Below are 16798 nucleotides of genomic sequence, written 5' to 3' on the forward strand. Positions count from 1 at the left end.
TCGGAAAGTAAGCGCATCGAAGTTCATTATTTAGGCAGAAAGTTGAAAGTTAATAAAGCTCTAGAAGACGCTGGTGAGAGAGTGGTGATTTTTCTGTAAAACAATTCATTGTGTAACTACCATCTGAAAAACACCGCTGAGGACCATTAAGGTCGAGGACTTTTACGGCCAATTAAAAGCTCTCCTCTTTTTTTGCTTCCTGTGATAGATGCCGGATTATCCGAGGGGCGTTGAATGCAGCATAATAGTCCTAAACGGGAGGCCCGTGAGTGGGAGGAGGTTGGCGGTGCGTTTGTGTGCAGTGAGGCGGTGCCTGCCCCGCCAGCTCCAGACTGCGGCGGGTAGAGCTGTTCGTTACAGAAATGGCGGAGGGGGAGTTGGACGTAGACTCGCTGATTTCCAGGCTTTTAGAGGGTGAGTTCATATCCACAGTTCTCTAATATCCTCCCGTTGTTTGCGGCTGTAAATCCCCGAACGTTATTTCGCTCTCGTTTTGCCCGGAGTTGACAAGAAAAGGACCCGCTTTACTTGCTAGCTTATCCCGGTGTAGGAGTGAACAGGACCAGTCCAGACCGTCGGTAATACGAATCACAGACACACCTTCAGTCAAGTTGGCCTGAATTCTTACCGAAGGACAAGGCATTTTGAGCCTTTCAGTGTACGTTCAGGGCCGAAGGGTAACAAAGTTATAGTGAGGGTCAGGACTGTTGTTTGTACCCCGACGAGTCGAGTGTGTGAGGGAGGGGGGATGTCAGAACAACCGTAAAACTAACTATAGAAATGTAATGCTGCCCTGAGTTATGTCGCAATGCATGTGTTACACCATTATTGGTATCACCATGTTGGTATTCGGCATATTAAACACCAGCTAAGAGGCGTTTACTTCAGATAAAACCCCTATTCAAAAACCACTGGGCTTTTATTTCCACAAGCTCTCAGCACAGCAGAGAACACCGTGGTAGGCGGCAGCTCGAGGTGCATATCGGTCCCATAAGTTGACATTTCTTTTCAAATAAAGTGCAACTTGGTAAATGAAGTATGCCAAAATGTTCAGCACACCTATCTGCTCCCAGAATTGATCAAAAGTCTTGGTTCGAGCATGTATATACAACGCCTGCCCGCAGTCCTAAGAAAAATGTCAAATTTTTAAATGGGATTTGGCGTCAGGTTTTCTCTGCTGAGGAGAGTCACAGGGTTATTGTGTTTATATGGGAATACTGCTGAATGTTAATGTTTACACACACCTCAGGCCTGATGACATAAACCTGCAGAGTTTGTGCTCTGTAAGCATTTAAAATGATGTAACTATTGTTAACTTTACCCCATGCTTTTCCAATTCCATGGCCAGCACTTTTAAACATGTACGTGCGAACCAATACCCATTCTTAACCATTACTCCTGTGAAACACAACAGTGCGTAGATTTGAGCGTTTATCCTGCAAAGATTTTAACATGAATGCAACTGTTGTCACCTCCTGACCTTTATCATCATGAAGAAAAAAAAATACAATAAGAAGCTACCCCAGTTAGGTTGTAGGTGACAAAAGGTCAGACACGTCTATTATCACTGCACAAAAACAACCTCGGTTCTTTCGAAGAAAGCGTAGTCGTTGCTCCTACACCCCTGTTATGTGTTCGGTCTCAGTGGATGACTTTCTCAGCAGTGCCAAATAAGGGATCCTGACTTTGGTGAGCTGAGTTCGTCTGCCTGCCTTTGATTCTCTTGAGAGCGTGGAGACAGTGTCCCTCTGTGTCTTCAGAAAACACTTGGACCTCTGAGGCAGCGGTGAACAAACATTCAAGATCGATTGTCCGTCACACGCACACATTCAGTGTGCTGAAAGTCACACACACCCTCACAGTTTGGCAGCGCATGCTAATGAATGAGCTCACTGCAGATCAGCGTGGCAGTAGAAGCTAATCATGTGGATTGATTGGGACTGGTTAGATAATAATGTGTGCTTGCTCTGTGTTTGTGTGTGTGTGTGTGTGTGTCAGCTGCACAGTCACAGCAATGTGAGCCTGCATGTCAACTGGGCAAGGCTGAACTGTAGCTAGTTAGTTGGCTACATATTTAGGTGCCTTTTTTAATGCTGCGTGTAGGAAACCTAGTGGAGGAAATTGGAGGGATCTAGCCCTAAAGGCTTCCAGATGTGAGCTGTGAATATATCCAAGCATCCATCTTCTTTCAGACACTTTCTCTCTCCATCTAGAGCCAGTTTATATCCGACTGGCTCATTTTCGGTGTGAAAATACCAAGTGGGAGGCAGGCTCAGCACTAATGGGCTCCTCTGAAGGCTGTTACTTCTGGGTTGAACCCAGAATCGGAATGAAATTTGGCCATGAAATACTGCCAGTTCCTTTTGGGTTTTCTGTAAAAGTTCTCAAATGTTAAATGTTTTCCAACCGCAAGCTGTACAAGAACTTAGAGGTTCTAAAACTAACTAAAGTAGCAAAAACAATCCCCACTCAAAGTCAGCTTAAGTATCTGTTCTGGAGCTTTTGCTCATCAAACATTTCCTTCTTCATTAGCAGATGAAGTTTTCACAGTTGCCACTGAACAGAATAATCTTTTTGTCCAAAATTCAATTTTCAATCAGGAAGTGTCTGGTTAAAGTGGGACTGCTGCTTATTTCTAACATCGATCACTCTGACAGTTATTTTCCTGATTCTTTCCATTTATTGAAACTAAGAGAATGGTATAGAATGTCATGTGAGAGCTTGTTTTTGTCTGCACAACAGTCCAAAGGTGTCCAGTTTCTTACTATAGAAGAGCGACAGCCAGCAAATATTCACATTTAAAACTACCCAATTATCAAAACTGCTGCTGGTCAGTTTTCTGTCAACAAGTCACTGCTTCTGTTTGACAACATGACAATTATACACCGGTAGAGTTCACACTCATGTGGAATTCAGATATGACGTTAGAATCTGTTTCTCTCAAACAGCAAGTGTACAAAAGCTGTAATCCGGCTGTATCATATCAGCTGACCAATGGCTAATGTTCTCTGTTGAAATACAAAAACTGGTGTGAGTCTTATACTAGGAGACATATTTGGACCATATACAGGCAGAAATACGGATGCACACACTGAAACTGTCTGTTTGTCTTCATAAGGGCTGCGTTTATTTTAAGACTTGACCTTTAGACAGCACAAAGACCTCTCTCAGTCTTTCCCTTACTGATGAAACCTTGATACCCCTCATCTTAAGTTTACCTAACCGGATTACATCTACAGCCTGCTTTCATTTAGACATTTACTAAATGATTCATTCGCGGCTTTTCTCCTGGCGTTCACTTCGAGAAGCTCTGAATGTTCCCACCTCGTCACAATAGGGAGTCACTTCTTCGTCTCTGTCAGAATAAAGGGACCTTTTTCAGGATTTCCCTAACCACTCCAACAGGCGAGTGAGCCCTGGTGCCAGTCAGGAATATACAGTACATACTCGTTCACACAGACGCACATATGGAGAGCTCCCTGATCTCTTATTAAATGTCAACAGGCACAGCTGTCCCTGGTAGGAATGAACCTACCCTTTGGGTGACACACACAGGGGGGAGAGTGTAAAAAGGGCAGTACGCTAATACAGTAGACTGTCAGCGTAGTTGTGTACCTCTCCAATAATGTCTTTTAATTTTTGAACATTGGCGATGTGAAGTGGCATTTTAACCTTAGTAAGTGGGTTCATGGGGAGTCCTGTCGTGATTTAAAAAAAAAAAGACTCTAAAGACATGCTAGCAGCTATGAGAAGCTGTGGTTTGAGCTGTTGTCTGTAACTTGCTCACAATAACAATGTTAACTCAGAGACATGAACGTGTACAGTGTCCGATATTTTTCTGCTTAGGTGGTGATTATGTACCAAGACCAGTTTCATCACGACATAAATGATAGTCGAGGTAAATAACAACGGCTATCGTGTGATTAATTGTTTTATGAGCAACTTGCATCAGCTGGTTGTGTGTGCGGGCATACATCCATCCGTCTGTTGGCTTTTCCCCATCTCCCACACACACACACACACACACACACACACACACACACACGGCTGGTATTTGTTGGAAAGTAGCTGAGAATAACTGAAACAGACTTACAGACAAAATAGAGCGGAAAAGAGGCATTTTCAAATTCATCCATCGTAGCGTGTTGACATCCAAAGACGCATGCACGTGTGCCTCAGCAGTTGCTTGGTGGAGGGGTTGACACATGTTGCCTAGCCAACAGGCTAAACCTGATCGACTGACAACATGGTTTACAATCACTGGAGCCTCCTCGGTGGCCTCGGCGTGCAGATTTCTGGCCTCTCTGGTTTCATTTGTCACTCTGAATACAATGACTTGTCATTGTCTTGTGACCAGTCCTGTGAGTCAGAGTTGAAGGTAAGAAACACAATGGTGTACAGGTGAACTTAGTAGAGCCGCTCATCTGTGTGATTAACTTGGCAGTTGTCTGTCTGTGTGCATCTGTCTGGAAGTTAATATTATGCTGTCAGAGTTTGCTTGTTAAGAGTTTCTCACGAACACGTTAACTTCTATCAGCGATATCTGCTCAGTCCTGTTACTGGTTCAAATCGGGCCTAGAAGCTCCACCTCAGTGGACTCACACTTACAGCTTTAATGTAATATCAAATAAAGTATCTTTGTTCAAGTAATATGATGCCCAGTGTGGGAGTGAGCATATTATTGTCTTCACCACATATGAGGGGGCTCAAAGTTCTAAAAGTTCTCCCTTAAAAGTACGGTTGTTTAATCCCCGGGCAAAGTATTCATCCAGTGTGTGGAGCTGATCAGAAAAACATACAGTCCTTAATTTTTGGTTAGGTGTTTAATCACCGGGGTGCGATGTCCCGTCACTGCGGTGAGGAAAAAATCAGTGGCGTCACAGCCGCATTACACAGGGTTGCATGACATTGTGGGGAATCAATCCGTCATCTGTTGTTTTGGTACAACTCACAGTAGCATGTTTCAGATTTCACAGCGGGGTCACAACAGTCGGTTACAGCACATTTGAGCTGACGCCGCATTTTTCTCAGTATTCATAGAAACCCTTCAGTTGTCTCTATGCACTCCATTTCCCTCCCTGCATAATTGTCTACGGTTTTCCAAACCGACCTTGTGTTTTTCTGTTTGTTAGTTCTCCTCTGCCTCCTCCTCCTCATAACTTTTTGTTATTGCTGTACTGTGTCTACGTGCTGCGATCCAGCAAAGCAGCTATTACAGGGCCCAGCTTTCCCAGCATGCCCATGGTAAGCCCACACTGGCCCAGGCTTTAGCGACAACAGGCCCTCTGTGTGGCCTGCCAGCACAGGTGGCCCATAGGCTTTATGTGGCACAATTAGCACCACGGCCCCATACATCAGCCAGAGGTGGGGTGGGGTGGGGTGGGGGGATGGAAAATTGCATTTCGGAGCCATTTGGTCATTTTGGTTTATGGGCAAAGACGCTAGCCAAGTTGTAACCCACTATGGGTCTATTAAATCTCCTAAAGAGCATTTCTGTTTAGGGACTGTTCAGGTTGTGTTTATTTCCTGAAATGGAACTCTCACTGATTGATGAACTGCACAGTTTTGGACAATCTGCATCCAGCATCCACGCTCCAGCCCAATCACTTATTTTGTATTATGTAGAAAAATCCTAAAGGCATGGGCACTGAACTTTGGTTGAACAGTAGCTCCATACAGAGATATGCTAAAGCATAGTTCAAAAGCAGCACAGGTGAAGAAATGTTGCTAACATTAGCCACCATAAGCTACCGGTCATACCAGACCATGTAAGGCTGTAGCAGTAAAACCCCTGAAGTGTTGAACACACTTTATTGCCTCTGAATTCACCTTTTCATTTGCAAGAGCTCAGCTGTTATTTCTCCTTTTAAAAGTTTATGTGGTCACGCTTTATGAAGTGGTGTACAGTGATGTATCCCAGGGTTTTTGCCATTTAATAGGTGTTGGGTGTGTGTCTTTGTGTGTGTGTGTGAGAGGTGGTGGCAGGTTCTCTGCCCTGCTACAAGTAAGATATAGAACTGTAAGAGTTGAACAATGAATAGAGTCACTTCTGTTCTGCATTGAATTATAAGACGGGTTATAATGGTCATAATTCAGGCCTCTGTTGTGCTCTTTCAGAATCCGTTTTACTTTGGTGTCACCCTCCTTGTTTTCGTCGGACGTGGAGGACTGCTGCTGTGTTGCGTGGTGCTCAGGCTGCTGGCGTGGCACTCTGTTATGGAAACAACAATGGTGGAGCCTGTGCGGCGGGGAGCGCTCACCCCCTGGCACCAAACGTGGCACAGAGCTCACCCAGGCTTTTCAGCTGCCCAGCTAGGCTTTCCAACAAACCCTCCCTCGCCTCTCCTTCTATTCACTCCCTCGCCTTCTGTGTCTCCCCCACTCGAGCTTCAGTTTCTGCCCACATTTCTCTCGTTTTCTTCTCCTCTCCATCGCTCCCACTTTCTGTGCCCGTACCCATGCCTCCTGTTTATTTCTCCCCCAGTCTCTCCTCTCAATTTCATCCTTTCTTTTGCCACACAAAGACGGCCATTCACCCATGGCACTTAGAGGCGAACAAAACGTCCTCTGAAAATGCAAAGCCCGCGCAGAAATGCCATTGCAGTCGGCATTTCTGCCTTAAGATTCGCTCCCGCTCTCTTCGCCAAAGTTACTTTGTGTTTCTCGTTCACTGAGGGGTCACTGTTTTCCACCGCCCCTGTGTGGGAGGGGGTTGGATGGAGGAGTGGAGGGGAGCTGCTGGCCTTGTGCCCAGTTGGAAAGAATAGAGGTGGAGAGCTAAAAAAGGTCTGACGGGGCATCTTTATTGGTGCTGCGAGGTGCTGCAGTGACTAAAACATGCACAGTCATACCTGCTTAAAATTCATGACTCTGCTTGACCCGCCAGAAATTCTTTTGTATACGTTTGCTTGGCAAGCAGAGAAAAGGAGAAATCATGTTTATGCTGAACTTGCCATTTCAAGCAGCTGAATGGAGGGTGACTTTTGGACATAAACATATTAACAGCTGGTTGTGCTGCCCCCAGTGGCAACAAGGACTGGTGCTGGATTGAAGGGAGTGATTGACATGAGAGTGCATGAGAAGAATATGGAACAAATGAAGAAAGTGTGTGTGTATGAGCACAATTATCAAAAAATGTAAAAACAGTATCCAGCTTTTTCTCTTTGGAAAACTTTTGTAAATAACCCTTCTATTGCAGCAACACTTTGCACATTTCTATTAAAAAAAATCATAGAAAGAGATTGAATGAAAAAGATAACCAGATGAAGCAAAGGACTGGAAAGAGAGAAACAAAATAAAGCAACGATAAGTGCAGCTCTAGATGATGCTTGAGTAGACACAATCTCAACAAACATGTACCAAAGTGTCACCGGTGTCGTTTTCATTGAGCTGTAGAGTTAAACTACAAGAACAGACTGAAAAGCGGGCTATAATAATAATTGGCTAATAGGAGTCAGCCCTACTTTTAAGCTCATGATGCTGCGCTGACATTGGCGTGTGTTTTCTTGTCCATGTGAATGGGCTTACGCAGCTCTTTGCTGGTGCAGCTGACAGCCGTTACATTGTTGTGGACCTTCCCGGGCTGACGGAGGCCTGGCCTGAGCCCGGCCAGTCTTGTTCTCTTTCCATCACCAACAGAGCTTTCGAGCGCTCCCTCTTTGTCCTGACTGACTAGGCTACTTCCTCCTTCCTCCATACAGTAATGCCCATATATGGTAAAGCCTTCAAGAAGCTCTCAGTCTGTAGTTCACTTATCTTTCACTCTCTCTCTCTCTGGCTCACAGGCTGCTGTTCTAGTGAACTCTGCTCTTTTAAGTAAATGGAAAAATAGTTGACCTCCTTGACCTTTTTAGGAGGCAGTTTGCAACCAGTGAAGCAGCAGAAATTGTTGAAAACGAAACTCTATCCAATAGATAACTCCTTCAAGTCAAAAAGCCTTATGAAGTTATTAAGTGGATAGAAAGTTTCCAGTGTTTTTTGATTGGTTAATGCCAAACTACTGTCAGTTTCAGGTAACACTGCATTTAAACAACCCACAAAGAATAAAAAGTAAACCCTTGAGCTCTTACTTTAATCTTGTTAAGTAATTTGGAGGAAAAGTCAGTGTGTTCAGAGTGTGTCAGGGTGTATGTCGTAACAACTCTGCTGTGGTTCAACATGTAGCACAATGGAGGGTTGGGCAGTACCCAAGATCCTCCCAAATATTCACTGAATTGACTTGCCAACTGCAGGCAGCTGCACTTTAATTCAGGGAACAGTGGCTCAGTTGTACCTTTAGTGTCGGGCAGCGGCGCATTGAGACTGTAATAACGGGCGGCTGCTTCTCTTAGTCAAGGATGGTTAAACAAACCGTCTGGGTTGATGTTTCACAACAGTATTGGTTAGTAGAAATATAGAATAAATAGAGAAAAGTCTGTTGTTTTCAAGGAAAATCATCAACCATTCTGTGACTTTTCTGTTTTCTATCATCGTAATCTGAATATCTTGGGGGCGTTGGACTGGTGATTGGATAAAATGACAAACAAGGACATCCCCTTGGACTGGACTTGGACAATGATAACATTTTCTATTATTTTCTAAATCAAACGATGAACTCATCGAGCAGCAGAATAATCAGTAGTTAAATCAATAATGATAATAATCATTAGTTGAAGTCCTCATTCTCTTCTCCTAGCACAGTCCAGGCTACAGTGGTTCAGTTATTGTGACATCCATCAGCAGCAGGGTGTCTGCACACTGTTTGGTTCGGTGTCAGATCTGTTAAAATGTTGTGGTTTCCCTCTGCATGCTTTCCTAGTGAAGCCTCATGTTAGTCATAGTCCTATACAGTGAGTTCCACCCACAAGCCATTCTTTTTAAAACCATCATTTCATTTAGAAAATAACAGTCGTAGAGGCTGATGCATCTTGCAGATGCCCTAACCAGTGTGTATTCCAGGCTGCACTGAAGCCCCACACAGCCAGAGCCGTTTAGGTCTGAAGGCTCTGCGAGCTGTCAGGAATGCAAAAGCCACTCGGCAAACGGTGCAGCGCAGAGCTGTCCTCTGACGTCAGCACAGTTCACAGCCAAGGCGGAGGAGGACGGTGACCTGGGGTGATCGGCCTCAGCCAAGAATGCAACTTAAACGATGAATAGATGAAGAGGAAAGAAGAGAGAGAGTATAGCTGCTTTGGATCAAGTAGAGAAAGCACTCAGTGTTCAGTCGGAAGAGGTCAGACTGTGACCAAACCTGAAGCCTCAGGCAGACGGACACCAGCACCTCACCAAATTAGGAGAGATGAACTGGAACAGAGAGGTTTCTCAAAGGAGAGATTTTCACAGCTTCCTCCAGTCCAGACGGACGAGTCGTGAAGTAAAGCATGTCAGCTGGTTTAGCCAGAGGCCTGGTTCACTCTCACTGTGAGCGCAGAGACGTTTGTCTGTCATTGTCCTTGTGAGCCTCGTGTTCGCATGTATCAGGTTGTTGGTTGTTGGTACTTGTCAGTCAGCAAACAAAAAATATTTTCAAGTATTATCTTATAGTAGTAGTATAGTATTATTATTATTATCTTGTACTCACATTGGTACACAGATGCTTGTACGTTGCTCATAGGCTCTCTGCAAACAGTAAAGGTTCATTCCAGTGCTTTAGTATTGCTTTTGATGTTGGTCTTGCAAGAATCAGGTTAAAAAGAGTGAACATTTTTGCAGCAGAGGCGGAGATCCTGACTTTTACCCCATGCATGTATCAAAAATGCAAAACACAGAATCCTACACTTCCCATAATGCAGCTTGGCTAAACCATCCTCTCTTGATAAATGTCCACATTCCTCAAATTCCACGGCCTTGGGTTATGACACAGGCTTTCTGTTACAATTTTGTTATCTCCGAGCCGAAGCCCAGATGACCCTGATGACATCACTATGACATCATGTACTTCCTGTGGAGCCGTGGGGGACATTATACAACGGTTTTCACAAGCAGAGTAGTGCTCCTAATGACATCTCAATTGATCTTGATGTGTAAAATCAGTGGCGTTTCCCCTTTTAAAGTCAAACAGGCATTAATTAGCCAGCCAAACATCAGCAGGGAGAGTCTGTAAAGCTCTGCCCGCTGAGCCAACACGCCACCGAAACAAGTGGAACAATAAACCAGCTTCGCCATGTGAAAGGGGCACAGACAAAGTCAAACCCCCGGAGGTTCACAGACACACACGTCTAACAATTACCCTAAAACTGTACAAAACAAAATCTCCACAACCTGGTGAAAGTTCCTCACTTCCTCACACATTGTCCTCTTCACAGTCATCTATAACACAAGCACATAACAAGCTGCTACCTGTTGCTCCTGCATCAGAGTGCCTCTACTGAAAGTCACTCTTAACAGTAATATGAAATGTTTAGTTGTTATGAGGCACTATATTTTAAGCCTGGATCTGATTTAAACCTTAAGGAAATGGGCTTGTTGTTGCCACTAAGACACATTTGACTTTTGACTCAGTAACACTTTCAAATCCACAAATGTCTTCCTGGCAGTCTGCTAACCAGCAGTGGTCAGGGAGGAAATGTGGGGTTTTAAAGTGCTGCTCAACACTGGAACAAAATCACAAACTGCTGGATAGTGCCAATCTAATATAACAGACACTGTTGATGCATGTCTAGTATTTTCTGTGTGTGTGTGTGTGTGTGTGTGTGTGTGTGTGTGTGTGTGTGGCACTCTGCAGGCCTTTGCTGGGCTTTCCTTCACTGTTGTCAGATGCGCTACATGTTAGTATGCAGGGTGTGGGTTGGCGGAGATGCCACTTTATCTGCAAATCAGCTCCCTTTCCCCAGAGACGCAGCAGCAGCTCCGCTCACCAACACCTTGCAGGCTGGAAATTGGTCTTGCTGGGTTGCCATGGCGATCAGATGTGGAAACCATCTCTCTCTCTCTCTCTCTCTCTCTCTCTCTCTCTCTCTCTCTTTGGTGGGGAAGCTGCAGTGCAGTGGTGACAGAGTAAAGGATGCTGGGATACCTCCCCACAAGCCCGTAGTGGTACAATCTGAAGTCAAGGTCACTGTGTGTGTGTGTGTGTGTGTGTGTGTGTGTGTGTGTGTGTGTGTGTGTGTGTGTGTGTGTGTGTGTGTGTGTGTGTGTGTGTGTGTGTGTGTGTGTGTGTGTGTGTGTGTGTGTGTGTGTGTGTGTGTGTGTGTGTGTGTGTGTGTGTGAGGAGGAGACAGAAAAATTGAAGAGTTTATGTTCCTGGCTCTGCCTACTTTAACCATATGATGAAAGGAGATCCTCTCAGGCAAGTGAGACTAGTAGTGCTGTGTGTGTGTGTGTGTGTGTGTGTGTGTGTGTCCTATATCAGCCTCTCTCCCCTGTCAGCTGAGCCAGCACAGACCTGCAAACGCGTCATCACAGGCCTGAGCGGGGGGGGTGTGAAATCACTCTCTTGACAGTGGACACACACATATCAGTGGACTCCCACACACTCCCTGCTTGTGTATTGCGCTGTATTGTTGTTGTAAGACCAATAATACAAGGTGTTGATATTCCTAAACTACAGTGGTGGTTTTAATTTAAAGTTCTCCACATGATTTGGCTCAGAATCCTTTTTTTTGTTTAGTTTATTTGACCCTGTGAAGTTGTACCTTTTGCGCAGTCTAAATATAGCCCTGCCTGACCCTTCAGGTGGGGCGTGTGCGAACGCAGGTTATGTTTGTTTGGCTGCGTTGGAGGAGACAGACGGAGGGAGTGTTTATCGCCAAAGGTCTCCAAGCAGAAATAGCAGGGTCATGTTGCACATGTACACACACACACACACACACACACACACACACACTGCTGCAAATGCTGTTGTCCTTTAAAACTGCACGCAAAATACCTTCAGAGCACAGACAGGAGTCACCTGCAGGAATCACACACACACACACAGACAGAGGCTGTCGCACACAGCGCTCCTCTTTGTGAAAACGAAGCCGTCTATCTGTGGAGCTGCAGGATTCCTCCGAGCCCGTCTATTTGATTTACCTATTAAGTGGCGTTTGACGCCTGCTTGGGTTTCCATCATGTAGCTTTGGTGTCGTCTGACAGCGGCCGTCTTAGTCAGCTCTGGCCCACTTCTGTGCTTTACCGAGCAGGAGGAAAAGGTGTGTGTGTGTGTGTGTGTGTGTGTGTGTGTGTGTGTGTGTGTGTGTGTGTGTGTGTGTGAGACGCTGCTAATCATCTAACCACATGGGGAATATATAGGGCAGCAGCAGAACATGGAAATACTGCAGGGAAAGTTAAAAACACAAATCGCAAAGGCAGTAAGTATGTGCTGGTTTGCCGGCAGCCATGCTTCTTTTCTACATTAGGACACCAGTAGATTCCCAGAGGCCAAACAACGCTGTTTCTTACTAACAATTATTTCCTTCCTCCTCTTTTCCTCTGTTGCACAACAGGAAGCGTCTCCAAAAACACTCCCAACGACGTCAACAATGCCCACACAGGCTTTTTCCATCCCAAGTCTATTGACTAAACGCTGCCTCCCCTATTTAGTTTGAAGTTCATTTGAGAGGCTCACCCTGTGGGAGGGGCTGTGTGCACTTATGTCTCAGAGGAAAACTCAGGGAGTAAATAAACTGTATTCCTGAAAGCCTGACTAACTTTGTTATCGCTGCCTGTCCCCCCCCCCCTCCATCTCTCCTGTCCCTTCACCAGTGCGAGGATGTCGTCCAGGGAAGATTGTCCAGATGACGGAGGCCGAGGTGCGCGGCCTCTGCATCAAGTCCCGGGAGATCTTCCTCAGCCAGCCCATCCTTCTGGAGCTGGAGGCTCCGCTCAAAATCTGTGGTCAGTAACCTCCCCCCTCCTCATTCCTCTCAGCTGTAGCGTGTTTTCATTATCTCCCACTCCTCCTGCCTCCATCCATCACTGCCTCCTCTCCGTCCTCCATCCCAGGCGACATCCACGGACAGTACACAGACCTGCTGAGGCTCTTTGAGTATGGCGGCTTCCCCCCGGAGGCCAACTACCTGTTCCTGGGCGACTACGTGGACAGAGGGAAGCAGTCTCTGGAGACCATCTGCCTGCTGCTGGCGTACAAGATCAAATACCCCGAGAACTTCTTCCTGCTCAGGGGCAACCACGAGTGTGCCTCCATCAACCGCATCTACGGCTTCTACGACGAGTGTGAGTGCTCCACCCTCACGCTACGCCACTCATGTGGACTGCATTTCATGTTCAGCCCCCGCCCCCCCACCCCCGCCACCAAATCTCATTGTGGTAGATTCAGTTCCATTATGTGTGACTCAGCACACAAACATGTGACCAGAACAGTAGTTGCAATAGAGAAGCAGGCTGGCAGAACTCAAATGGACTCTATGGGGTGAACTAAGTAAGTAGTCACTACTAGTTAGTAGTTCTTTACTAAGTGCAACTAGTTTCATCCAAATAAAGGACCACGCATTTCTCACACTGTTTGCTTTTACAAAAAAATGTTTTGCCATGTAACAGATTAGATCTTGGCCTGGCTCTGACATGGCATGTAAATGAAAAGGATAGAATTAATCTGGTGACTCACTGAAACTGGTGACTCACTGAAACTGGTGACTCACTGAAACTGAAACCACCCCGACCCCGAGCTGGCAGAGACCGCTCAGACGCCCTCACTCACGGCCCTGTCCATTTTCTCCAGGTAAACGCAGGTTCAACATCAAGCTGTGGAAGACGTTCACTGACTGCTTCAACTGCCTGCCCATCGCCGCCATAGTGGATGAGAAGATCTTCTGCTGTCACGGAGGTATTTGCGCTGACACACCCCATCATTCTGCCTGTTTCTGGGAGCGCCAGCTTCTGGAAATCCACTCTGTGTTTAGATACCTGCAGCACTGTTGGCTTTAAACTTTCCACCGTTGATGCTTCACTCTTGTTTTGTCCTCTGGGCTCCCCGTAGAGCTGCCTGTTGACTCTTAGTGCTGCGCTGATAAACGATCTGCAGCATGAAAGATAGAGCTCATGAACCTTTTTATTAGCTTCTCAGTATGTTTGCTTCATTAATCTGATGTGAAGTAAATGGGTCAGAGCACGTTTCTGGCTCCTACTGACGCCTGCACAGCCTTCTGTGGAGCTTTACCAGCTGGGATGACTTCACTGTGTCGCCCACAGGTCTCTCTCCAGACCTGCAGTCCATGGAGCAGATCAGACGCATCATGAGACCCACAGACGTGCCTGACACAGGTAGGTCAGCGCACACACACACACACACACACACACACACACACAATTTTTAGTGGGGCAACATTCTGACTGGCAGTCTTTCAACTCTGATGGGGTATTATTTCACTGTAGTGTTGCAGTCTTCCCCCACTGGTTTGACTAAACCATTTTCTCTGTTCCATTTGACTTCTTTGTCAATAGGTTGTTGTAACTAACAATTATATTCGTTACCGAATAACCTGACAATTATTTTCCCGATTAGTCATTTGGTCAGCAAAATGCCCAAAGCCCAAGTTTTAACCGAACGACACTCCACCACTAATTATTTCAGCTGTGGGTCATACAGTCTGTGTAAAAGTGACCCAAAGCTGGTATAAAAGGGGTGTGTGTGTGTGTGTGTGTCCCGATCCTGCCCACAGGATCAGGATCAGGATCAGGCCAGATCCCGGCATTTTTTGATGGATTGTTTATGGGCGGCTATTTAAAGACCAATCCACTTAAGACATTCTCAGTCCGTCTAGCCAGCGCTGACTCAGTGAACACTTCTAGCACCCTGACCTGCCAGCTTCTACATTTTGATCAAAACCAATCCAGGCTTGTATTTATCGAGCTTCTCGGAGCAGGAAATCTGCGATAACTGGCCAGAAATGCTCAGAGTGGCGAAACTTTGGTCCTACTTTTAGCCTGTGGGGGGGTAAAAGCATTTATCTACTATCTTAACTGGGGAAATGACACCTGCTGTGTCTCTGGTGATGTTCAGGAGAGCCAGGAGGTGTTCAGGCCGAGCCGCTCCGAGGGAGGACATGTTGATTATGACAGTGAGGTTATTAAAGGAGCCGACTCCAGGCTAATGAAGGATTCCAAACTGGATTTGAGCTCCAAATTTATGATGAAACAATAATGTGATGTAACAGAGAAGTTGTTTGTGTGTCATAGTGAACCAGTGAGAGTCTTTGCCCCCCTTTCACTAAACCTGGTTCTTCCTGTCCATATAAGGCAGCCAGTGTTCAGAGGCTGGCAGCAGCTGTCTCTCAGATCCTCTTATGGTCTGTCAGTGAGACTTGGTGTGTGGAGCTAAAGAATGTGTGTATATACAGTACACAGGGCAGCCGGAGTGTTTTAGTACCAACACGACATAAATGTGACAAAGGTGGATCCACACAGGACTTCCTGCTCTGAGCAACCTTTGAGTGTTTTGATGGCGAGTCCAACATGGAGATGAATCGTCTTATTTTCCTGACTGGGCAGCAGTAAGTGGTAAGTGGGATGAAGGTAGCATCATGTGTGGTTATCTTCTTTTCTCCCTCCAGGCCTCCTGTGTGATCTGCTGTGGTCGGACCCAGACAAAGACGTCCAGGGCTGGGGAGAGAACGACCGCGGCGTCTCCTTCACCTTCGGAGCTGACGTGGTCAGCAAGTTCCTCAACCGCCACGACCTGGACCTCATCTGCCGAGCCCACCAGGTAACACACACACACACGCAATATAACCATGTAAATGCATATCAGCAACTGGACTGACCATTCCTCCCAGAAACATCACTGCTGAAATGCAGATCAGACCATGATGCAAAAGCTGTAATTGGTTGTTGACTGTGTGATGTTCCCGTGCATCTGACGCCCCCAGGTGGTGGAAGACGGTTATGAGTTCTTTGCCAAGCGGCAGCTGGTGACTCTGTTCTCAGCTCCCAACTACTGCGGAGAGTTCGACAACGCTGGCGGCATGATGAGCGTGGATGAAACCCTGATGTGCTCCTTCCAGGTATGAAGTCACCACAAAGTGATGTAACACGTTCAGATGATGTCAAATCTGCAAAGTACATACAGCTGTCGGAGAAATGTGTTAGTAAGTCCAGTATTTCCTTCTGGACTGGACTAGGATAATAAAGTACATTACAAGTATCTCAAGTTGTGATTGGTACTTGAGTGCTAAATATAATAGCATGTAAAGCAAACAAACGACTGGGACTGTCGAAAGGTGGTTTAAAAGCTAATTCCATGGTTCCTGTGTCCGCCCCAGATCCTGAAGCCATCTGAGAAGAAAGCAAAGTACCAGTATGGAGGGATGAACTCTGGCCGGCCCATCACTCCTCCCCGCACAACCCAACCTCCAAAGAAACGATGAAGAAGGACGGAGGGAGGAAGAGACAGAGAGGAGAGAGGGAGAGAGATGATTGTCTCCTGTTGGCTTTTCACTACACAAAATAAGTAAAAGCAACACTTGGCAGAGGAGAAAACAGATGACTATTTGAAAAGACACCCAACCCTGTCTTTAATTTTCAATATTTTTTTCTGATCTCCCTCTGAACTGCTGTCACGCTCTCTTCTTCCTCAATGCTTTTTTTTTTTTCTCCGCATCTGTGTAACATTTTTAAAAACAAGTGTTAAAGGAAAAACGAGAAAACAATACAAAGGTGTCATTCTGTAGCATATCGGAGTGTTTTTTTTTTGTCTCTTTGTCCTTTTGCCTTTTATTTTCTTGACAACAGAATGACAACTAGTTTAGTTTACCACATCTCCTTACTCCCCCGCCTATACAGGTGCAACAGGTATTAACGACGACTGCTGGGTTTTCAATAAATAATACAGGAAATAAATGCTTCTGAATGCTCCGTGTGGTTCTTGGCTGAAATGGGACAC

General features: G+C 45.8%; 1 protein-coding gene across 1 annotated transcript; it reads left to right on the forward strand.

The window, feature by feature from the left end:
• Positions 1-292: 292 nt before the first annotated feature.
• On the forward strand, positions 293-16755 carry LOC139222617 (serine/threonine-protein phosphatase PP1-beta catalytic subunit-like). Its single transcript, XM_070854440.1, has 8 exons — positions 293-414; positions 12664-12795; positions 12904-13134; positions 13640-13744; positions 14110-14181; positions 15471-15622; positions 15786-15920; positions 16179-16755. The coding sequence occupies exons 1-8, from the start codon at positions 363-365 to the stop codon at positions 16281-16283; spliced, it is 984 nt and encodes a 327-aa protein (XP_070710541.1). The 5' UTR covers positions 293-362; the 3' UTR covers positions 16284-16755.
• Positions 16756-16798: the final 43 nt, after the last annotated feature.

This window comes from Pempheris klunzingeri, chromosome 23 (genome assembly GCF_042242105.1).
Source record: "Pempheris klunzingeri isolate RE-2024b chromosome 23, fPemKlu1.hap1, whole genome shotgun sequence".
Taxonomy (NCBI): domain Eukaryota; kingdom Metazoa; phylum Chordata; class Actinopteri; order Acropomatiformes; family Pempheridae; genus Pempheris; species Pempheris klunzingeri.

Coding starts and splice junctions, on each gene's coding strand:
- LOC139222617 (XM_070854440.1), top strand. CDS start 363: ATGGCGGAGGGGGAGTTGGACGTAGACTCGCTGATTTCCAGGCTTTTA. Junction 13,745..14,109: donor GATCTTCTGCTGTCACGGAG/GTATTTGCGCTG, acceptor TGTCGCCCACAG/GTCTCTCTCCAGACCTGCAG. Junction 15,623..15,785: donor TCATCTGCCGAGCCCACCAG/GTAACACACACA, acceptor TGACGCCCCCAG/GTGGTGGAAGACGGTTATGA.